This window comes from Phalaenopsis equestris, unplaced genomic scaffold (assembly GCF_001263595.1).
Source record: "Phalaenopsis equestris unplaced genomic scaffold, ASM126359v1 Scaffold000188, whole genome shotgun sequence".
Classification (NCBI taxonomy): Eukaryota; Viridiplantae; Streptophyta; class Magnoliopsida; order Asparagales; family Orchidaceae; genus Phalaenopsis; species Phalaenopsis equestris.
Genome location: NW_018164630.1, coordinates 694,745 through 710,176, shown reverse-complemented (window position 1 = coordinate 710,176; position 15,432 = coordinate 694,745). Strand labels below are relative to the sequence as shown.

The 15,432-nt window shown below is 33.9% G+C and overlaps 1 protein-coding gene across 1 annotated transcript; it reads right to left on the bottom strand.

The window, feature by feature from the left end:
• Positions 1–2,851: 2,851 nt before the first annotated feature.
• On the bottom strand, positions 2,852–7,668 carry LOC110022415 (thylakoid lumenal 16.5 kDa protein, chloroplastic). Its single transcript, XM_020721344.1, has 4 exons — positions 7,200–7,668; positions 3,286–3,425; positions 3,130–3,202; positions 2,852–3,055 (listed from the first exon to the last, which is right to left on the bottom strand). The coding sequence occupies exons 1-4, from the start codon at positions 7,522–7,524 to the stop codon at positions 2,946–2,948; spliced, it is 648 nt and encodes a 215-aa protein (XP_020577003.1). The 5' UTR covers positions 7,525–7,668; the 3' UTR covers positions 2,852–2,945.
• Positions 7,669–15,432: the final 7,764 nt, after the last annotated feature.

Sequence of the window (15,432 nt, the reverse complement as noted above, 5' to 3'; positions counted from 1 at the left end):
CGAGGTAGCTCGCCCAGCGCGACGTAAATCCTCACTCTCTTTTAAGCTCCTGCGTTTAGCGCCTGCGCAGTTATACTGAGCAGTATAAGTCCTAACTCGTCTTAGGTTCTGAGGTTGTTGTCCAGAATGACGTAAAACCTCTTATCTTTGCGGGCTATTTGCATAACCATTTATTATGCAAGTGTAAGTCCCAAACAAATAAAATTGACAGGATTAAAATATTCAAATAACATTTTCTCTAAAACATAGCCGCACAGTATGATTGTTTGGGAAGTCACTGAGCATTTCTCATAGGATATGTGACGTCCCCTACCATTTACTTCCTTTGGACTCCTGAAAAAATCGTTTCAACTTGAGTCATTCCCACTTGTTTTTTCCACCTCCTACCGTGAAAACCTAAACCTCGAATTCTTGAAGACTAGAACTACTGATTATTATCGAGAGTTTTCTCAAGTGACTCCTGTCATTTGGGATGTAATTAACTATAGGGGTTTGTCTCTATATGGAACTTGAAATCCAGGTAAAATAAACTCTATTTAATCTTTCTATTAAATAGGGGAATTTGTCGGTCTCATATAAAAGGTTCGCAGATCAAATGGATGTCACAAATCTCTTAGTTTGCATGATTGGATCTATTGTCGGGGTCTACACTTATCTCTTGAAATGTGTAATATTCGGGATATCATGCATGATTATGCAAATTATTAGACTAATGAGATCCATTCGGTCTTATTTTCTAAAAAATAAAAACATTACTTTCATAATCTAAACTATATACTTTATATTTAAATCAAATTTTCAAACCAAATTTATGAAAGTTGACCGACAGCATGGTTCATCACGTTGCATGATATAACCTATGCTAACCCCTATTTTGCAGGTTGACATTTTTTTTGGATTTTATCATGTAATTTTTAGAGTCTCAGGGCAATCTGTAGTGGAAATAAGATACGGGCATGAATTTTGAGACGCTTGAAGCGTGAAACCACGTCACGAAGACCAGGAGCAGATGCTCATGTCTCGTATCTTAATTATGTATTTTGATATTGATGTATATCATTTAGGACCAAGCATGTATATGCAGAGTCTGACCGTCTTTTTGCTTTTTCTGGGATGTGTTACTAACCCCGACGCCCAACGTTATTTATTTATATTTGGCTTGATTTACCTTGTGAAATGTGTTGCATATTTCCTCTTTCTTTGATTGTGGGTTGTTTGGGAATCCTGCGATATAATTTAACCACTTTAAGGACCCTAAAATATAGTTTTTTATATAAAAATCGTAATAAAAGATTTAGATTAATCAAAATTTGGTACTAAAATATTCAACTATATTAAATCCGCACTTTTACTTTTCTGCATGACCTTCGGGCCAGTTTAAAATGGTTTGCATGGCATGGACTTATCCCCAATCATAATTATTAGGGCATCCACGCTTAGGACTTTAGATAACTGCATCATATTGTATGTCTCGAGGAGGAGTCCTTTTTCTTCTTCAACTCGACTCGCCCAGCATAGATTTCCACTTAGATGATTGTCTAGTGCGTTTAGAGTGTTAGAGGCTTCCTCGACTCAAACGTGGTATGAGTCTTTCGTGGGAGTGTTTTTCAGGTTTATAGCTACACATCTCTTTTCTCTTCTTTCATGTGACATCTTCGCCCTTTTATTTGGTGAGTATAAGTCCTACCTCTTTGAGCTATACCTCTATAAGGTCATAGAATTTATAGTTTCTTTCTTTTGAGCTTAAAGTTATCGAGGTCTCCTTGGACGACACAATTCATGAATTGCTGACAAGAAATTTCTGGTTGTGTTGAGTCAACTACCTTTAGGATCAGGTAAACTAATAGCTTGGGATGACAGATCTGTGGTATCTTGACTCGGATATCTCTACCCGATTAAGATTGCTCTACATTTCCTTTTGTTGAGCCCTTTTGAGTTGTATCATTCTTTTGTGACTTCCTTGGTGTCATCTCGTGTGCCCCGATTCCGGATAGGCTGCCGCTCATTTGGAATACGGTGATTCACCCTCTACCTTTATGCCCGTGTTAGGCCTTGTAAGCATAGTGTGGATCCCATGAGTGAACTTGATTATTTTGTGGGCCTCGATGAGCGGATACCCATTTTGGATGCGAGAGATTCATTCTGCCTTGTGACTTAGCAAGAGCTTCGAAAGCATCGAGATATTCCTATGAAATAACCATCTTTTTGGTGACCTATTTACCAGTCATGACAATGTAAATAAGACTTTTATCGAGAGTATTCTTAGGTATCCACAAAGATATAATTAACCAAAAGGATACGTTCCTTTGAAAGTGTTCTTAAACTTAGAATAAAAATATTTTTTTTGGTTCTTTGATTATCAGTATATTATATAGGGATTTTCTTCGTGGATACCGTGTTTCAAGGTATTTTGATTTGATCTTGTCTGGATAATATAGGGATTTTCTTCGTGGATACCGTGTTTCAAGTTATTTTGATTTGATCTTGTCTGGATATATACTCTCGACCTATCACACATACATAAGCCCTCAATATTTCTTTTAAAATTTGTTTGTCTTTTCTGATTCATCTCCTCTTCGGATCATTCATATGATTCGGTATGGAGATTTATTTAGAAAAGGGAACCATACGAAGACGACAAATAAATAAATAAGCTCACGACTCCAAGTTTTTCTTAAAAATGATCAAAAACATTCTTTAAATCACTACATACACAAAAGAGAGCGAGGGAGCAACATTTAGACAGTCAGATTGCTACATGCTCTTTTATACAAAAATACAATCTCAAAAAAGCAACAAACAAATCATAAAATTAAAAAAAAAAACAAATGTAGGGCTTCATTTTAATTTATTTTTTTTGCAGGTTTTGCTGGGATCCTTGAACAGATTTCAAAGAAGGCTCTATGCTTCATCAGAACAAGGATAAACATCATCACTCCTCATAGTTAAAGACCTTTCAGTAAAGCCCCCAAACCAGTTGATTCGACCCACCTCACCAATGCGCTCGCAGAAGAAACGAAAGCCGATTTCGACAACTCAATTTCACGCTTATCAACTGAAATGAGAAAAATATCAAAAAGACTTAAAATAACTTGCATAATCAAACAAAATGAACTTTATGTATTGCACCTGATGAAATAAGAGATGCCAAAGAAGAGTTGAATGCATCAACCTCACTCTTCTCCTCAGGGTTAGATGTCAGCTGTAAATTTCAATTCAGAAAAAAAAATTACAATGTCACCTTAAGAGCTAGAAATGATAATATCAAATGAGAAAAATGGAGACCTTTGCAAATGCAACATTGACATTTTGGACCCAATCCTCACGGATGCTTGAGCCAAGTACTGAACTTGCTTCAGTTAAATCATTGTTTTCAATAGCTTTACCCACTTTACTAAGCTTGTATACAAGTTCCTGGAGGTAACCTGTCCACACAAACATTTGAGTTATTACGAGATTAACCTTATTCTTGTCCAGTATCTATACTTAATAACCTCATCATACATACCATTTAATATAAGGAAGATTCACATGCAAAACCATTTAATTGATATTATTTACATATCTAATACCTAAACTTCTTACATTTTAAAAGTTAAAATGGTGGTATTTTTGATGTGATGTGAATGGTTTGCATGGTATAATGTAAAAGGCAATGTTTAGAGGTTAGATATGTAAACACATAAAAATTGGGAGGTATGAATGTAAATGCCCGTTAATAAAAATGACTAGAAAGAATTTAGTTGAAATTTGTTTTTGCCTCACTTTTTTGGTTGAAGGGGACGAAATGAGTATTTTTTTCTTGTAAAACCAACAGAATTTTTCTTCACATATTTAAATGCATACCATACAATTTTTATATATTTACACACCTAACACCAAAACTTTCACATTTACATGCATACCACTCAAATATATAGTCCTTTTCATACAAAGGTTTTGACACCAAAGTGTTATAAATGTAAATATCAAATTTTAGGTGTTAGATATGTAAATAGCTAGGAGATGCGTGGTATGTATGTGAATTTCCCTTTATTTTATCAGGTTTGATAAAGAGCTAGAAATGGAAATAGGTTCACATTCTTAGGTGAACCACTTACCCTATTGGTCATATTGAAACTAAATATCCAATGCGCAATTGTTAAATGAAATCCATTTACTCAATTCTTTTATAACAAATAGAGATTAAGGACCCATTTGAGGCAGCTTATTTGGTGCAGTGTGTTTTGAAAATGCTGGAAGAAGCGTTTGATTAGTGCGGCGCTGTAGATTATTTCAATAATTTGATAAAAATTCTTATTAAATGTGGTCGTGGGTTCGACCCTGCTGCCCGTGTACCTATTACCCTGCTGCCCCTCTCTTGCGTCTCATCTGGCTCAGGTGCATGCCTCTCTCTGGTTGCTATACTCTATAAGTAATTTTTGATGAAATAGCTTTCTTTATGCTATTTTTGCTTTCTCATTTTCAGTTTGTTGTGAGACGTTTGTGATATTTAGGATTTGTAATTTTTTTATTTGTCATTTGTTGCGATTTACAATTTACGATTTGGGATTCAAGCCTTGCAAAAAAATATGGAAAATGTGGAATGGTGTTTAGAGAATGGATGCAAGAGTGTGCTTGATTTGTAGATAAAAATGTTTTGGAATATGGGATGACCTTCTATCATTGCCTCCACTGGTTATTGAGTGGGAATTTGAAAAATGGATGAAATAGGGTGCTTGATTTGTACCTAGCATTGCTTCGGGTGCCCTCAAAATTACATACCTTTTTTTTTAGTAAGAATCTAAAAAAAGGATGAAAGAGGGTGCCTAATTTGTAGATACTAAAGTTTCAGGTGCCCTAAATGAAAAATATGGGATGAGATTTTATCACTTCCTTTGATGTTTAAGTGAGAATTTAAAACATGGATGACATAAGGTTCTCGATTTGTACATAGCATTGTTTCGGGTGCCCTGTTTGTAATTGCCTCTATTCAACATTACATAATTTTTTTTTTTGAGCGAGAATCTAAAAAATGAATGAAAGAGGGTGCTTATTTTGTAGATAACAACGTTTAGGGTGCACTGTATGTAATTGTCTCAAATGAAAAATATGGGACAAGGGTTTATCACTTCATTCGATGTTCGAGTGAGAATTTGAAAAATGGATGAAATAGGTTGTTTGATTTGTACATAGCATTGTTTCGGCTACCCTCTATGTAATTGCCTCAAATGAAAAGTATGGGATAGGGTTTTATCACTTCTTTTAATGTTTGAGTGAAAATTTGAAAAATGGATGAAATTGGGTGCTTGATTTGTACATAGCATTGTTTCGGGTGCCCTGTAGATAATTGCCTCAAATCAAAATTATGGATTTGATTTTTAAGCGAGAATTTGGAAAATGAATGAAAGAGGGTGCTTGATTTGTAGATAGCGGTGTTTTGGGTGCCCTATATGTAATTGCCTCAAATGACAAATATGGGATGGGGTTTTATCACCACCTTTCATGTTTGAGTGAGAACATTAAAAATGGATGAAATAAGATGCTTAATTTGTAGATGACAATGTTTTCTTCAAATTACATACAGGACACTCAAAACCAATGACTGTGTTGTGGGTTGTGGTGGTTGTATTATGGGTTGGGTTGTTGTGGTGTCGTGCCACTGTGATGTGGTATCGTGCCACTGTGGTGTAGTGTATGTGGGATGTGTGTGGAGGTGTGGTTGGATGATTGTGATTTGGTGGATGTGAGTTGGGTGTTTGTGGTGTTATGTCTTGTGATGTGGTGGTAGTGGGATGTGTGTGGAGGTGTGGTGGTCTTGGGCTGCGTGTTTGTGTTGTGGGCTGTGGGAGAGTTTCTTGCTTACGTCACGTCAAACACATAGCTACGGGAGACAATTCTATAGATGCCCGTGGAGAATCACGAACAAGTGTGACTTCTTCCGGTGGGCAAACAGACAAACATATTACACCACCGAGAGTGAGCATAAATGGATGGAATCTCTGGAGGACAGTCTGGCTCGTGACATACGTCGTCCCCATTTTAAAAATAATATATCATATTATTAAATATTATTTTAATAGTATTCTGGTGGGCAACAGACAAACATATTCCACCGCCGAGAGTGAGCATAAATGGATGGAATCTCTGGAGGACAGTCTGGCTCGTGACATACGTCGTCCCCATTTTAAAAATAATATTATCATATTATTAAATGTTATTTTAATAGTATTATTTTTATTTTAATAATGATGATACTCACTGATAAGTGAGGTGTATGTCTTATTTTTTGCACTGTTTTGAAGTGAATTTTTTATTCTAAAATATCAAATATATTGTTATAATAATTTTGTTGCAAATAACATTACTACACAGGTTCAGAATAATCATTTGTCCAAAAACAACTATGTTGCAATTGTTTTCAAACAACAATAAACAAATAGTCAGCCAACTTATCTGTTGCAGCTTTCTGGAACAGTTGTCCCAAACAGACCCTAAGAGTGTTTGAGATGACTGCAACTTTTTAAAAAGATGTTTGTAAAGTTGTGGTGCAGAAAGCAAATTTTTAGAAAGTTGTGATGAGAAGTATAAATATGTTTCTTTTCCAAAAACCAGACATTTTTTTTACAGTTACTGTACTTTAACAGAACATGTTGATAAAATACATATTATCACCACCAAAATTTCTAGAAAACAGCAAAAAACCAATTCCCCAAAAGGAGCTGTGGTGGCTTCTGAAATACAAAGCAGGCTGAAAGTTACCCCAAACATATCCTAAATTAACTTCCACAAGCTCAGTCATGGTTCACATTTCAGTAAAATGTTACTTGAAACAAAGCAAAGGAAGATCTAAGAACATACCACTCAATTCCTATATCCTTACATATCTAACACCAAAACTTCAATTCACCAAAGCAAATTACATACATGTTGTAGAAGAGTTTCACGCAAACAAGACAGGAAAAAAGAGACAATAGCAAGTCTGAATGTGAACATATAAACCCATTAAAACCAAAAATGTTAGCAATCATAAACCAAATAAAACTCAAAAAAAAAAAAAGGGTACTAACTTTCTCCCCAAAATTTGATTTGGGACTCCGCTACTCATTCCAGAATCATTCAAGAAGAAAACTAACAGCTCATATTCAAATCCCAATCCTTCTCTTGCCTTAATTGCCAATCAGACAAGGCACATTAAAGAAATAGAGAAAGAATCTAACCTGTCTCTTTGGCAGAGGAGCTGATTACACCCTGCCTCTGAAGCCTCTTCTTCCTGTCATTCTTCACTTTCTCAAGCAGCTCCTCGTCGTCGTCCGCCTCTAGAATGGTAGCGAGAGACGGGTAAGCGAGCGAGAGGGTTAGGGCTGTGAAGGATGCGGAGAGGCCCTCTCTCCTACCAACAACAAGAGACGGAGTTGGAGTCGCCGGCGACTTCTCCGCGACGACTAATAAGCCGGATTTAGAGGCACTCACTTCTGTACACCTCGCGTTACTCGAGATTCTCGTTTTAATGGCAGCTACGGCGGGTGCAAGAGTGAGTGCCATTTTCTCCTTTTGGTTAGATTGATTCAGTGACTAGCGTGGGAGAAACAGAGCTGAGGGGAAGGAGAAGAGGATAAGGTTAGACGTAGGAGTAGCTGTGCTTCTTCCCCGTCATTCTTCAGTTGGAAACGCTCGCAGCTTCGACCTTGCTTGTTTCAATAGGGGGGTGTAACACAAACTCGTGTTAGTTTATTTGAAATGAGCTCGTGTTTAAAATTATTCATGAAGTCACTATTCGTCTTCATTTCTTAACGAACAGGCCGAAGATGAGCTGTTCGCGAATATATTATATTAATTATATAACTTATATTATATAAATATATAATATTTATATTAGTATATTACTAATATAACATATTATTATATTATTATTATTAATTTATTATATATTATAATTTCTAAAATTTAATTTTTTAAAATATCATAAATTTTTTTAAATAATTATTTTAAATTATTTTATATTTCGAACAATAACAATTCAAACACAAACGAACGCATCACTGTTCGTGTTTGGTTCATTTAACTAACCGAACGAAAAAAATTTGTTTACATTCGTCTTGTTTACTTCTCGAACGAATCGAACACGAACTCATTGACGAATCGAACACAAACTGTTCGCGAACAATGAGCTTTTTGGACAGTCCTAGTTTCCAACCCGTGGATATCTGTTAGAATGATTCAAGCCTAATGATACATTTGGGTGGTTAAGTCAACTTAAAAAGGGCTGAATGATACGTAAATAAATTATTTTGGGGGTATTCACATACATAAGGCACAATTTTTATGTATTTACATATCCATTTGGGCATCGTGTAACTTTTTAAAAAGATAGTTGTAAAATTATGATGGAAACCAGCTTCTTTTAAAATTATGATCGAAATTATAAATACATTTTTTTTTTCCATCAAAATCATATATTAATTTTCTTACAGTCACTGCACTTTTAATTGGTCATGTTGAAAAAAACAGTTTATCATCATAAACATTTTTTGAAATAAACAAGAAAGTAGTTCCCAACCAGAGTGGTGGCGACCGTCTAAGATGTACAGCATGCATAACACAATCCCAAACAGATCCACATGATTGATGGCTTCAAAAGTTCTAAGTAAAGCTTAAGAAAGAAAATCAATTGCTTTGCTATCATATTATCAAAATGATAAATCAAATAAAAAAATTAATGAGTAAGCATAGTGCTATTGCATACATACCACATCATTTATCAAACAATTTTGGAGGCTTAATTTAAACTATGATTTGTTAGCAAGCCATCACTCAATCCGTGAGCTTAAAAAATAAAATTAAAACAATTTTTAATTAGCTACAACAAAATAAATATATTATATCTAAATTTGTTAGATTAAAAGTAGGTCACACTTCAACTAAGAGAGAGAGGGAGAGGGAGGGAGGGAGAGGGAGAGATGGGAGACACTTTAAAGATCCATAAGTCATGTGCTCTCTTCTTACCTCTTAATTATAAAAGCTAGCCAATGTCTATGCCTTAAAATGGGTTACATGTAATTTGAACCATCATAAAGATAATTAGATATTTGTAAGAGCTGTGCATTTTCCTCCCTAACGCATAGGTCACACAAATCACGCAAACTGCACTCGATGCCACCTCCCTGATTACATAAATCATGTGATATTTCTTTATTTTTATTCACTGTTTCATATTTCTTTCTGCACCGCTTTTGTTGGCTATTTATGAAGATCAAGTGTAGCCTTCCCTGATAGGTTTGTCAACCTGTCTATGTGCTACAACTAAAGCATCTTCAACCCTTCTCCCCTCTTCTTTTTGAAACCCTAATAGCATGTCTTCTCCTCTCAGCTTTATTATCCTGAAGGCTTAATAGTTGCTTTATATCCTCCGCCGCCAGCATAAGGTTGCTAAGAATAGTGAAGTTCTTTAGCAATATTAGCAATTATTTTATCAAAGAGTCATAGAATCATCATTTTGTGACATGTTACCATCACGAAAGTAATTCAAATATAATGATAATTTTTACAAATCATTGATTTATATTTAAGTAATATCACAACAATTCATATCATTTCATACACAACATAAAGATGAGAGATTAAACAATAAGCTAATTATTTGTTGTAAATCAGCCTATGCATTTGTTCAAATCCAAATATTTTAAAATATGGTTATGTTATAACTATTTTTTATAATGACCAAGCTTAATTTGACCTTGATAGGATCGTGAACCATATTGAGCTAGGACGCATTACATGTGAAAATTTTAAATTTGATTTCATTCTATAATAACAGTGTTGTATCATTTAATAAACAACTTATCATCATAATCTAGTATACTTTTAAAGGATTATCAATCCATTTGTAATGCACATATATTTATGGAAGTAAAAATTCATTAGCATTTTCAATATAGTGTTATAAATCCAAAAAAATGATATGCATTATTCATAAAATTTTATTGCTATATGTCCTTAAATATTATAAATCTTGGTTAAAGAAATGATTTTACACAATCTCTAAAATAATATCTTCTTTGTTGACCGATGGAACCTATACCTTAGTTATAAGTTCCTTGCCCATCCCTAAAATCAAATACATATGTGGACATAAATGACAATAGTAATAAGTTTAAAATGCTAGATAAAAGTTGCCTTATATTCAAGCATGCTTGTAGTTACAACAAATTAATACATAATATATGTGTGAATGAGAGACATGAGTAAGTGGTTTTAAGGAAAAATATCCTAAAACAAAATCTGATAATATAATAGTCATGTACCAAGTCATATCTTGCAAACACACAAATATTAAATGAGCAGTGAACAACATAAATGTATATAATTATCTAATAGTATGATTAATCAATCACTAATATGTTTAAGGTATCCTACTAGCTAAAGATTTATTCCAACATCTTTGTTTTCTCTTAAATGACATTGACTTTATAATAAAGATGCATGCCAGTCAATATCATTTAACAAAACTAGTATTATATCTTCTTTAAGAATAAGGCTAAACATGATTGTTACGATCATTGTAAGAAAAACCCATTAACTTACCTTTATGCACAAGGTTGTGTATGCAACAACTCAAACTCTTAAGCATCAAGAAATTGTAAATTTTGGACTAATGGCCTCACACAATTTCTCCATTAGTATAACTTCTTAGGAGGTCACCCATCCTAAGAGAGCTTTCACACAAGCACGCTTTCACCCAAACTCTTAAGCATCAAGAAATTGTACATATGGGACTAATGGCCTCACACATTTTCTCCATTAGCATAACTTCCTAGGAGGTCACCCATCCCAAGAGAGCTTTCACATAAGCACACTTAAATTTGGAGTTTCAATCTAAACTCCATAACATCCTTGCTCTAAACCCCAGAATCATCCATAAGATAAATAAGATTCTAGAGATGGCCCTTGCAAATTTAAGAGATGGTTTACACCAAGTAACCTTTTATCCCATATGCAAATTCAAGAGGCGGCTCCCACGGCATAGCACTTTATTCAGTATGAGACATAATACCTTTCTTCTAAGAAAACTGACAAGGACATCGATTATTTTAATGAAGGTTATTGTAAAACCTCTCTAAGTAGAATGAAGTTGTACTTTTAAACATCAAGACGCCTTTTGGTGTAACAGTTAGAGTTTTGATAGAACTCTAAAGTTAAATGTGCTCATGGTAGAGCACTCTTAGGATGGATGACCTCTTAGGAAGTTTCACCAACTGGTCAAAATCATGAGGCAATTAGGCTAAAGCGAACAATATCTCAATGTTGACATCATTTTTGGTGGAGTATCAACTTCGTTATACCATATTCAGAATACTTTATTATATTATATTTGAAATTTTATTACATTGTAATTGGGACACTTCATTACACTGCATTTGAGATACTTCGTTACATCGTATTCAACAAAATTTCATTAAATTGTATTCATGATAATTCATAAGCAAACAAAGTTCGCCAATTGAAACGAGATAAGGGTGACCAATGCTGGTTCACAACGATTAGTGATTGCTGATCGATTACTATGGAGACAGGAAGCCATCCCTGGTTATTCAGTCAAGAACAACACTAAAATTCTACTCCTCCTCTTAAGTGAAGAGAGGAGGTCTATTTATAACTTTTGATTGGGGGGGGTCATTTTGGTCATTCGACGAATAACTCCCATAATCATCCAATTAAATGACTTATGTTGATTTTCCTTAATCAGAAGTATTTTTTCAAAATGATTTGAGGGACTTTTTGACGTCGAAATTAAGTAATCTTGAGCTCGTTGGACTTGTCACGTCGAGTGATCGATTTGCCTATAGTTACGTAAAATTTGGAGTTAGTTTGACCCTCCAATTAATTACCCAAAGCCTCTAAGTATTATTCAATGACTTGATTCAGGCTTGATCAGACTCGTAGTGGATCAATTTGACATTCTTGACGGTCAGTTTGACTATAAGCTTAATGAAAACTAAGTTTTCAATGAACATTAATTAGAATTAGAATTTTTTTTTTTCTTAAAAATGTATTGAGATTCATGTCAAAAAATAAAATTTGTTGATGCACATTATTTATCATATGATATTAATTTGAACTTGAATTTAAATGCATTTAGAAAAGATAGCTATCACACCATCCATACTATTATTATTATTAAATTTGAGTATAGTGTCAAATATAATATGAATTTAAACTCAAATGTATTTAAATTTGCCATATCATGCACCTTTAATCTTAAATAGCTATTTAAAATTATACTTAACTATTAAATCTAAATGATGCATATCATTATTTTAAAATTTGAATTCATAATAGCAATAATTTTGAGGAATTTACCTACATAGCGCCCAATTTTTACACATTTACTTATCTCACATAAAAACAACAAATCATTATCTCACTAAGTGGGATCAACTACATGAATCATTTTTCTTCATTATGCTCTATTTAGTGTCATATTTACATTAAATTCTAATAAATTAAGATCATTTTTTATACAATATGTCAAGTCTTACTCGTCTATCTTTATTTTTCTTAACAAAAGTCGAATCTAAAATATCTACTCTTCTAATCGGATTATTAGATGAACGATGTTTAATGAGACCAAATCATCTAAGACGGACTTTAATTTATATACTTAGAAAAACTTTTCCCTATGTATGAAAAAGATGGAAATAAGAATATAAACTTTAATTTATTGTACTTAAAAAACTTCTCCGAATAATATTTGCTCACTATTTTGAGTATTTTCCGACCCTGCTCAGCTCATCGTCCCGAATCGTCTTTTGTACAGACGAAGGCAATTTCCGGCGACAGCAGCGGTAAAAACGAAGCAGCCTGAAGATGGGGATTCGGTTTGTGCTGCTGGTGAACAAACAGGGTCAAACTCGTCTGGCGCAGTACTACGAGCACCTAACTCTGGAAGAACGCCGAGCTCTTGAAGGTGAGATCGTCAGGAAATGCCTTGCTCGCAACGAGCAGCAGGTGCTTGTTCCCCCTCCTTACCAATCCTATGAAACCCTAATTACTTTGTTACTGCGGTGGCTTTGTTCATCTCCGTTTTAGTCGTTCGGTTAAGGTGGATCTACTGGATTGCCGCGTGGAGTTGATATGTTTATAGATCTAGGTTTTTCGTTTTTTTTTTTTCCTGGTCTGTGAATTGGATTTGAGGCTTTTTGGAAGGACTTGAATGAAGCTATTCTGGCATTGTGTTTGCTGAATTCTTTTCGACTGATCTCTTATTGATATGTGAATTAGTATTTTGAGACTATCTGGAACGTTACAGATAACATATTTTGTGCAATTAGACCTGAGTTATTTCTGACCAGATCATTAAACTGAAGGGAGAAAATTAGGCTGTTCATTTTATGGAAAGTAATTGAAACTACACCCGGACGCTATACCGACGCCTGGGTTTAGTGTCACATAATCAAGGGTTACTACATTACGGACGAATACAAGTAAAGAAGTTAGTCTGTGAAATTAATATTATGATAGAATCTTGGAATATAAATACTCTCACAGGTAAATTAATGGAATTAGTTGATATTATGATTCATAGAAAGATAAATAACTTATGTATTCAAGAAACTAAATGGATTGGAGAAAATACTGAGGAGATTGATAACTTAGGTTTTAAACTTTGGTATTCAGGTAAGAGTCACACTAGAAATGGTGCAGACGTAATTATGGATAAGTGTTTGAAAGATAATTTGTAAAAATTAATAGAATTGGGGATAAAATTATAGCCCTTAAAATTGTTGTTGATACTAAAATATTTAATATTATAAGTTCTTATGCTCCTCAAGTAGGCTTAGATATAGGTTCTAAAGGAAAAGTTTGGAATGACTTATAAGAATTAATACAAATATACCTCTTGAAGAAAGAATATTTATTAGAGGAGTTTAAATGGACATGTTTGTAGAGTGGTAGAAGATTTTAGAAATATTCATGATGACTACGGAGTCATATTAGATTTTATTTTAGCGTATGATATATCATCCAAATTAATGATCATCAGGACACCTGTTACTGCTCATAGTGTGCATTTACCAAATCATACACCCTTACTCAGGCAATGCATATTTATTATTAAATCGTCATTTCCAATATATTAAGTTCATTCTTATCCTATAGGATGATTTCTAGGTATAATTATGGACATCTTAAGATGACCTATACTTATCATAAAGGACATGGCTCAATCTTTATTTTTTATAAGAAGTATGTTGTTGTGGAGGTCTATATGCCTAGGTAGCACACTGATGTGATGGTACATAAATAATTATGCTGTAATTTTTCTTAGCACACTCAATGGACTTGTACCAAAATGATTATGTTAGATAGATAAGCTACTCGTTCTAGCAAGGAAGTGCTTTACTACATAATAAGTGGTGCTCTAACATTGTAGTGATGAGCATTCAGGATGCTCTTGGAATTGCAATTGGTGGAATCTTACCAACGTAAGATTGTAAATTGTACCAATTATTGTAGGGGGTTGCAAGGAAGATGGAGAGAATATGATAGTAAAGTGTACTAATTATTGTTTGGGGTGAGAGGAAGATTGTGAGAATTGGTTGTAGGGAGCAAAACTAAATAGCACAAAAAATATCATGAAGTAGAAATAGTTGTAGAAAATCGCTCCTTTACAACATTAGTCTTCTTCTCATACTCCATCGTAGACATAGATTCAATCTATTCAAAATTTTCTTAGTTTGAAGTACAATATTCTCATATGCATATGAAGCATCAAGTGCAATTGCAGTTCCTTCAGGCTTATTTGGCTTGTCGTGCATTGAGTGTGACTGATTATCACAGTTCAAAACTTTAGCTATGCATAGCTATAAGGAGCAATTTCTATTATTAATTATGCAAGAGTGCAAGAAGAGATTCAGGTCGTACAAATGTGAGTGTGGAAAAGTAAAACTTTTGATTCTTGGATTTGTGAATTAAAGTCTCGAATGTTTGTTTTTGACTAAAAGAGTATGAGGTAATTCTATGCTTTAAGGAGATATTTGTCGTGCTAGATTTATGGACTGTTTTAAGCATAAGTGAAGTCATTGCTCTAGTAACGTTATTGTGAATGTATGATGGTGGTGGGCGGAATCTTGAGGTACCCTTTATATAGTGAAGGGTCCTTTATACATACCTAAAGTGTTTAAAATAGGTAAAGAATGATCTAACATAACTCTTTAAATATTTAAATTATGGAACATATTTAAAACATGCTTATACTAACGTGGACATATAATGATGATTTGTATGGAGAAGAATTGATTGATGTGATTGCTCTGACATTATCTAGTCCTTTAGTTGACAACACAAAATAATAAGGAAACTCTCAGTTAGGGTTTTCTACCTAAAGCCCATCTTAAACCCTATGAAGTATAAAAAATCATATTATTTTTCTTTTGCACTATAATTGGTATT